Below are 8,563 nucleotides of genomic sequence, written 5' to 3'. Positions count from 1 at the left end.
TGATAAATGTCACTACCACAATAATCGACGAAGTAAGTACCAGACGAGAGAAGACAAACATGCGAAGGGAGTGAAACAGAAGAGCAAAAGGAAAAAGATCGAGTTTTTTGGGGTTAACTCCGTCTGCCTTTAGCGGCGACAACTATCAATAGTGGCGACGATCAGGAGGGAATTATTGTCGTGTCATTTTTTTTATCTTTAGCGGCGAATATTTTGGATCTTCAGCGGCGACAAAAGTCGTCAGTATTTCATTTATGTGTTCCACGAGCACCCTAACCGTTGGATTAGAACAACGATCAGACGATTCGTGTTTACCAGAACGTCAAAGAGCGGATCGGTGTCATTCAGCCTTTAGCGGCGAAACCAATAGCGGCGACATAGGCCTTTAGCGGCGACTATTTAATTTGTCGCCGCTAAAGCTCAATGTCGCCGCTATTGATATCGCTGCTAAAGGCTTTATTTCTTGTAGTGAAATATTCTAGAAATATATTTTTTAGGGTAAAAAATAAGATAAAAAATAAAATAAGGTTGAAAATGAAACACTATTCATCTCAATTTTTACTCAATTTATAATTTTTACTCAATTATAAGTAAATAGAGTAAAAAAATAAGATGGACTAGGTAAATTTAGTAAAAAAATAAGATGGACCGGAGATGGTGTTAAACTATAGGGAAATTGTCAGAAAAGTCCTACTATTTTTAGGAAAGTTACATTTTAGTCTCAAGATTTTTTTTTTTAACAAAAAAGTCATTTTTTTTCTTTTAACAGGAAATGACATATTATCGTGTTTTTAAAAATAATCGGGACTTTAATGTTCAAAAAAAAAATCTTAGGACTAAAATGTAACTTTCCTGAAAATATTAGGACTTTTCTCACAATTTCCCCAAACCATATATTTATTTATTTTTTCTTTTCTCAGTGCGTCGACCCAAAAATCACTATTGAGATAGTCTAACCCCACCCACTTGGTATTTTAAATTCTTTAATGGCCTACAGGCCTAGGCTTGTAGCATACTCTTCTTGAATTTTGTTCGTGTCAATCTTTCTATTTATATCTCAGTTCATAATGAAACACAAATTCATCTTCTAACCAAAACAGGAAAACATAAACATGGCTACACAATTCTTTACTCACTCAATCTCTAATTCAAATGTTTTTTCATGGAGCAATTCTCACAATCCATGGCGGTTGGTGAGTTCTTCACCAAGCAAATTAATCTCCAGGTATTGCAGGTTCACGTCTCTACCTGTTTTGCCACGTGCCATCATTGCAACCCCTTCATCCCAAGCCAACGATTCTTTTCTCGTGAATTTTGGCCAACCCACGGTATATAACTTTTTAGATGTAATATTTTTTTCATGGAAGCAACATGGAAATGAGAAAGAATTCATTATGATCGTGTTATCTATGGTTGATATAGGTAATCTCTTCAGACGTACATGGTAGCAATAGAATCGCAGAACTAAAGGAAAAGATAAGAGCTTTAATGACAGGTTCAAACCCAATCATAACAATGGAGTTAGTTGACAAAATTCAAAGATTGGGGTTAGGGTGCACTTTTGAAGAAGATATTAATAAAATAATGAAATATCTTGTTCAAGGTCATCCAAATGACGATTTATATACAGTGGCACTTCGTTTTCGCCTTCTTCGCCACAATGGTCTCCATGTTAATCCTGGTATATATATCATCGATCAGTACTCTTTTAAAGTTTAACACACATTTTTAAGCTAAAACTTACTTTTATTGGACTGTGAAATAGATGTTTTTGGATCATTCATGGATGCAAAGGGTAAATTCAAAGAGTCATTGAGTGAAGATATAAAGGCATTGCTGAGTTTATATGAAGCTTCATACATGGGTGCAGATGGAGAAGATATTCTATCAGAGGCCAGGGAATTTACAACAAGGCACATCAAGAAATCAGTATTCAAATTAACCCCCTTACTACGTAAAAAAGTTCTTCAAAGTTTAAAGCTACCAAGACATCTAAGAATGGAAAGATTAGAAGCAAGAAAGTATATTGAAGAATATGGCAATGAACAAGATCACATTCCATTTTTGCTAGAGCTTGCAAAGTTGGAATACAATGAAATCCAAATACTTCACCAAATGGAGATCTCTGAGATAACAAGGTGAAGTTTGTTCTGATTTGCTTTGAAATAATTTTTTTGCCCCAATTGTTGCTAATCGGTCGCTAAAGATAAGTATTTTGCTAGACTAATTCTTGACAAAATTATTAATAAAGTACAATTAACAAATGAGTATTAGGATCATATTTGATAAATATTGTTAGAATATACCATAATGATTATGGATCATCGGATTAAAAAAAGTCAGCAGTTGTAGTGAGAATAACAATCAAATCTTATCCATAAATAAATATGTTAGGAATGTTGTTAAACTCATAAGAACCGTTGATATTAATTTTTCAATGCTTTAGAATTTTTCCAAGTCCTTCTAACAATCTCACAATACTTATAATTCTTATATTAATGTATAAAAATTACATTATTTACTTATAAGCATTATAGACCACAAAATAATATAATTTATATTATTTTTTGCAGATTTACATATATAACTCAAAAAGATAAAATAAAACCCATATATAATTTCTAATTTTTGAATTTGATTTCAGGTGGTGGAAGCATTTGGGTCTAACGGGTAAACTTCCTTTTGCCCGAGATCGGCCTCTTGAGTGTTTTCTATGGACTGTTGGGCTCTTGCCTGAGCGAAAATACTCCGCCAAGAGAATCGAAGCGGCTAAAACCATTTCCATTTTGTTGGTAATTGATGATATATTCGACACTTATGGCTCGTATTATGATCTTGTACTTTTCACAAAAGCAATTCAAAGGTTTGGCTAATAATCCTTATAACTTCATTTAGAATTTATATATGTTGATGAGATATTAAACAAAGTGGCTTCGTTGTGTGTTAGATGGGACATGCAAGAAATAGAACAACTACCTGAGTACATGAAGATATGCTACATGGCATTGTATAATACTACCAACGAGATTTGTTATGAAATCCTTAAAGAACATGGATTGAATGTTCTTCCATTCCTGCGCAAGACGGTATAACTAGTAGTTATATGATTAATAAAGCATGTTAGAGTATGACTATTTTATGATTGGATTAAGATAGATCTTTGATTTGATTAAGAACTTAATGAAGAAATTACAAAGAAGTTTGAAAAGATTGAGAGTTTAGTCTCTAATGTTTTTTGGAGATAACAACATATTATTGATAAATGTTTCATATATTTTATTGTAGTGGATTGAGATGGTTGAGGCGTTTATGGTGGAAGCTGAATGGGTAAAAAGAGGAACTAAACCAAATCTGAAAGACTACATAGAGAATGGGGTTAAAACAGCAGGGACATACATGGCATTGGTGCATCTATTCTTTCTCATTGGAGAAGGTGTTACTACAGAAAATATGAGAACTCTTACTGATTCATACCCTAGTTTCTTCTCGATATCGGGAACAATTCTTCGTCTTTGGGATGATCTGGGAACTTCAAAGGTACTCTTTAAAAGTTTAGCCAGTTACTTCTATATTGATTGAACTATTATATTTATATATTTGCAAAAGTTTTAAAAATCATTATTAATATATTTATTATTTTTTACTATTGACATCATTATCACCATTATAATATTAATTGTGTTGTTGCAATTATTATTATTATTATTATTATTATTATTATTATTATTATTATTATTATTATTATTATTACCGTTCAAGTCAGTAAAAAGTTGATGGTTAAAATTACCTTCTGAACGAAATATATAGATTTATGAATAAAACATGTAGTTTGTTTGTAAGTCATTCTAAAAAAATTGTCATTACTAGTTTGTAAGTCATTCTAAAAAAATTATCATTACTATCATCATCATCATCATTATGATTTTGTGTAATAAACATTCATAAAATATAATAAGCGGTAAAATCTAAATAAATAAATAAATACTTTGTGTTTTACTGTATTATATTTTATATTGTTATTAAAACAAGATATAAAAAATGTCATTTTTCAACTGTACAAATGTATAATAATCTCACCATTATTGAAAATAGTTAAGTAAATAGTGCAAATATTTTTTGTGCTTTCCCTTTATACATGATATTTAATTTAAACTATAAATGCAAAAATTCACCCTATGAAGTTTCTTATACTTTATGTGGAAATATGTAGGAGGAACAAGAAAGAGGGGATGTAGCATCAAGCATACAATTGTTGATGAAAGAGAAGAATATTACATGTGAAGAAGAAGGAAGGAAACAAATCTTACGGTTTATCGACTCATCATGGAAAGAACTTAACAAAACACTAGTTGTACCAAACAGATTGCCCATTTCGATCATTAGAATTGCCCTAAATATGGCAAGAGCTTCTCAAGTTGTTTATCAACATGAAGAAAGTAGTTATTTCTCACGTGTAGATAATCATGTAAAATCTCTTTTTTTCGCTCCATTACAAATCTAGGATTGTAACTTGGAATTAATTATTTGGCTTATAATATAGAGGGAATTACTAATCTAGCCTAATTAAGTAATTACTTAACCATTTTTACCCAAAAATTAACAATTGTCCCAAAATAGTCCACGAAACCGTAGGTATTAGAGTGAGCTAGTGTTTCGTCAAATGATCTACTGTTTCGTGTTAAATATAATTTTTTTTTTTTTTCATTTTGAACATATAAAACCGTAGGTTATAATAAAACTCACGGTTTTCTCTCAACAAACTACAGTTTCCCAAACCGTAGCCTACAATTCTGGGTTAAGTCTACGGTTTTTTTTTTAGAATTATTTTGATAAAAAATATTGTTTGTAAAATGTAGAGTAGTTTTTTGACAATTATTTTGTAATTTTTTTTTTGTAAAATATAAAATAGTTTTTTAAAAATTATTTTGATAAAATTATTTTTTGCTAAAATGTAGATTATTTTTTTGAATTTGTTGACTACTTTTTTTTGGTAAATTTGACTACTTTTTGGGTAAATTTGACTACTTTTTTGTTAAATTTGATTACTTTCTTAGTAAATTTAACTACTTTTTTGTCAGAGTTGACTACTGTTTTGAACCTACTATATATGATAAGTATTTCATATTTGTGGAATTATTTCATATTTGGGAAGTTTTCTTCTCCAGCTTCTTTTTTCTCAAAATTAACATAATGAGTTGTAACAGGTATTTCGTATTGCTTATTACGGATGGAAGATGAGAGTTTGTTAATTACCAATTATCATATGTTTGGCCACTGGGATACAATCCGAGATTGTTTTATTTAGGTGTTGAATTTTACGAAACCCCCACGTTCACTGAATTTATTTATTTGATGAAGTGCAAGATGGGTCTTCCCAAAGAATCAAAAGTCAGTCTGGCTTATCAACATCCCAAACAACTCTATTATTGTGGTATTGTTGATGATCGTGATATTAGAAAGCTGGTCAAGGTAATAAATGTTGTTGGAGATAAATCTTGTCTGTCTATGTGGTGGTTGAAGAAGGCGTTTGGCATAACGAAGTGGCTGATAGAGGAAAGACATCTGCAGCTAATTTATCAAGCGGAAAAGAGAGCAACACCCCAATAGGTAATTTTAAAAGTCCAAGTAAAAGTCAATATCATAGTGTCGCTGAAAATGTTAACGCAGTGCCAGAACCGATTATGTATGTGACACCCGAGAATTATAAGTATATTGGTGATACTGATGTTGGTACATATGTTAATGATGTGGGTGCAAATCATTACTTTGACAAAAAAAAACAGTAGACGTGGTCAATAAGGTTGGTAATGAATCTGGAAAACAAGAAGTTCCATTTTTGCATGATGGTGAACTAAAAGGATACGATGAGTTTGCGGATTGTGACAAGTTGGATATATCCGGCCTACAGAGTGATTCTAACGGAGAAGAATTTGATGATGAACCTAAACTTATTTATTCAGATACCATGTTTCATGGTATGCCCCCATTTCCTTCATGTCTTGTAAACGATGATGTAAACATTCCATGTCAGAGGGTGGATATAAATGAAGAGATTAAGGTTCTAGGCATTTTTTATAACAAATAGTTGCTTAAGCTTACAATTGGAAAACAATGCATGGAACAAGGTAAACAGTATAAGACTACCAGGTCGAGCAAAGAAAGGTTCGAGGTGGTTTGTTTGGTAGAGAATTGTTCTTGGATGGTTACGGCAAGGGGAATCAAATCGACTACTGCTTTCCAAGTCACAAAAGTTGTTGACCAACACACATGTTGTGCAACAAACTTGGAGTCTAATCATCGACAATCAAATAAAAAGGTAATCGGCTACTTTATCGCTGAAGTATTGGCCGAAGATTATAATAGAGTTTATTGTAACACTCGCAGATTCGGGCTTGTCAATTAAGATATAATAAACGTTAAAAATGATTTTTTTTATAAAAGATTATCTTGGATAAATAATCTTAACCAAAGTAATAGTTATGGTCAATAATTGTAACCTATTTGATTTAATAAAGAAGAATTATGTGAATATTATGTGTTTCGTGATTATTATAATATAATAAAATAGGAAAAATCTGTCGAATCGTCTGTAAATCGTAAAAATAAGTTCGCCAAAACACACACACACACACACACACACACACACACACACACACACACACACACACACACACACACATATATATATATATATATATATATATATATATATAAGTACACATCGTCTCGATCCCGAAAATATAAATTTCATAGAAATCTGACTTCGTATGAATTAGATATGATTTTTATAAGATATAAAAATCAGCCGCGCACAACGAATGTACGACGTAAAAAGCTACAAAGATAATGATTGACTTTTAGCTAAAGCCACAAAAAAGAAAATCGTAGTATTCTTTAAAATATGGACAAAAAATCATTTTAGCAAAAATCATTTAATTTTATAAAAATATGGACAAAAAAATAAATTAAAAATTAGCCTACGGAGTCTAAACGAAAGTTGTAGATCTCATCGATAGCTACGAGTGGATATAAAGAACGTCAAAAACGGAGTTCATATGAACGAGTTATAATTTATAATAACATATTTACATATTAAAATAAAGTATAAATCATTTATACGTATACATATATATACATATGTATATATCATTAAAAATGTATCGACGATGTGGTCGTTATAAGACTAGTGTTGAGTACTATCGACATTAGTTTAGTACAAATATCGTTAAATCTATTTAAAATAGTATTATAAATGGGTGTTTAGTCGTTTAAATAACTATAAGGTTATTAAGTAACCATAGAGGGTAGTTTTTGAAAATTCAATTACTATAAATAAGAGCCTCTAGGCTCTCATATTTCTTGCACCATTCTCTTGATTCAAGAGTCTTTCTCTTCTTATCCCCCGAGCATTTCGGTCCCTCATGATTATACTTCTATTTCTGTAGTTTTAGTATAGTAAGGTGAGCGTTGAAGCGCTACAAGAATCTTTTTAGAAAGATTCAACGACGAAGTTCTGCCCCTGCAGAGCCCGACTCCTAGCTAAAACTCCATTGTAAGTAAGTTATGCTTACCCTACTTTAAGTATAACTTATGTTTAAGTTCATTATCGTTATTATGAACCTATAAACAATATATGTGCTAAGTATTATAAATTATACAAAGTGTTTTTATAATACCTTTTAACTGCTCACGATACGGGAATCTGGTTTGAAGGGCTGCATAGAGTTGTTGGATTTCAGAACAGCTTAAATGTCAAAATGGTCCTGCCCTCCGCTGGTTCATGTCTGGCCCTTGTCTGTACATAGTAGTTGAAAAGTATTATTTAACACTTATATAATACAAGAAAACCAATATTACTCGTAGACCTTGAGTTAGTAATAAATCTAGACTAATAATTAGTTGAAATAAATATTAGACTAAAATCTAGTAATAATGATACTAAGTTTCGTCGAAGGAAAAGAAAATTGTTAGAAGCGAAGCGCTGCTCGAATTACGAGTCAACACTTTAACTAGTGAGTGCATATTTACTTTCATCTTACACACACACACACACACACACACATATATATATATATATATATATATATATATATATATATATATATATATATATATATATATATATATATATATATATATATTAAGTATTTAATATTAATACGTGCTATATGTGCTTATTATATGTGTTCCTGATATCTATGCTAGATGAACGATTTATACGTGTTTTACTTGATTTAAACTGTATATGTATTTTTATACCTATAAATATAATGGGTAAAGATGGGTAGATGAAAGATGAGATGAATGATGAGGGATGAAAGATGATATAAATGATGAGAGGTGAAAGATGATATAGATGATGTGAGGTGAAAGATGATGATAAGCCTTGACCTTAACAATGATCCAGTCATCTAGCATAGTATAGATGACGACCACAGACTATTCTAGACAGTCCAATGGAAAGCTAGCATGATCGCAACCTGTAGGTGTTTTTGAACTACGTGTTCACCAGATATACTTTAAAAACCCTAGCAGCTATGAACTTAGTGCCTTATGAATAAAC

The 8,563-nt window shown here is 31.1% G+C and overlaps 1 protein-coding gene across 2 annotated transcripts; it reads left to right on the top strand.

Annotated features, from left to right (window-relative positions):
* The first annotated feature begins 1,079 nt into the window (after positions 1–1,079).
* Positions 1,080–6,062, top strand: LOC145107457 (monoterpene synthase TPS4, chloroplastic-like). 2 transcript variants are annotated; one of them, XM_079044356.1, is made up of 8 exons: positions 1,080–1,328; positions 1,423–1,681; positions 1,766–2,138; positions 2,645–2,863; positions 2,948–3,086; positions 3,286–3,537; positions 4,211–4,465; positions 5,359–6,062. In XM_079044356.1, the coding sequence occupies exons 1-8, from the start codon at positions 1,113–1,115 to the stop codon at positions 5,605–5,607; spliced, it is 1,962 nt and encodes a 653-aa protein (XP_078900482.1). In that variant the 5' UTR covers positions 1,080–1,112; the 3' UTR covers positions 5,608–6,062. The 2 variants fall into 2 exon arrangements, with proteins under 2 accessions (XP_078900482.1, XP_078900483.1); XM_079044357.1 differs by lacking the exon at positions 5,359–6,062 and adding an exon at positions 5,205–5,350.
* The last annotated feature ends 2,501 nt before the right edge of the window (positions 6,063–8,563 follow it).

The sequence above is a fragment of the Lactuca virosa genome, chromosome 4 (genome assembly GCF_052849685.1).
Source record: "Lactuca virosa cultivar CGN04683 chromosome 4, Lactuca_virosa_CGN04683_v6, whole genome shotgun sequence".
In the NCBI taxonomy this organism is placed as follows: domain Eukaryota; kingdom Viridiplantae; phylum Streptophyta; class Magnoliopsida; order Asterales; family Asteraceae; genus Lactuca; species Lactuca virosa.
This window is presented reverse-complemented; position numbering and strand designations above follow the sequence as displayed.

Coding starts and splice junctions, on each gene's coding strand:
- LOC145107457 (XM_079044356.1), top strand. CDS start 1,113: ATGGCTACACAATTCTTTACTCACTCAATCTCTAATTCAAATGTTTTT. Junction 1,329..1,422: donor TGAATTTTGGCCAACCCACG/GTATATAACTTT, acceptor TGGTTGATATAG/GTAATCTCTTCAGACGTACA. Junction 4,466..5,358: donor TCTCACGTGTAGATAATCAT/GTAAAATCTCTT, acceptor TATTTGATGAAG/TGCAAGATGGGTCTTCCCAA.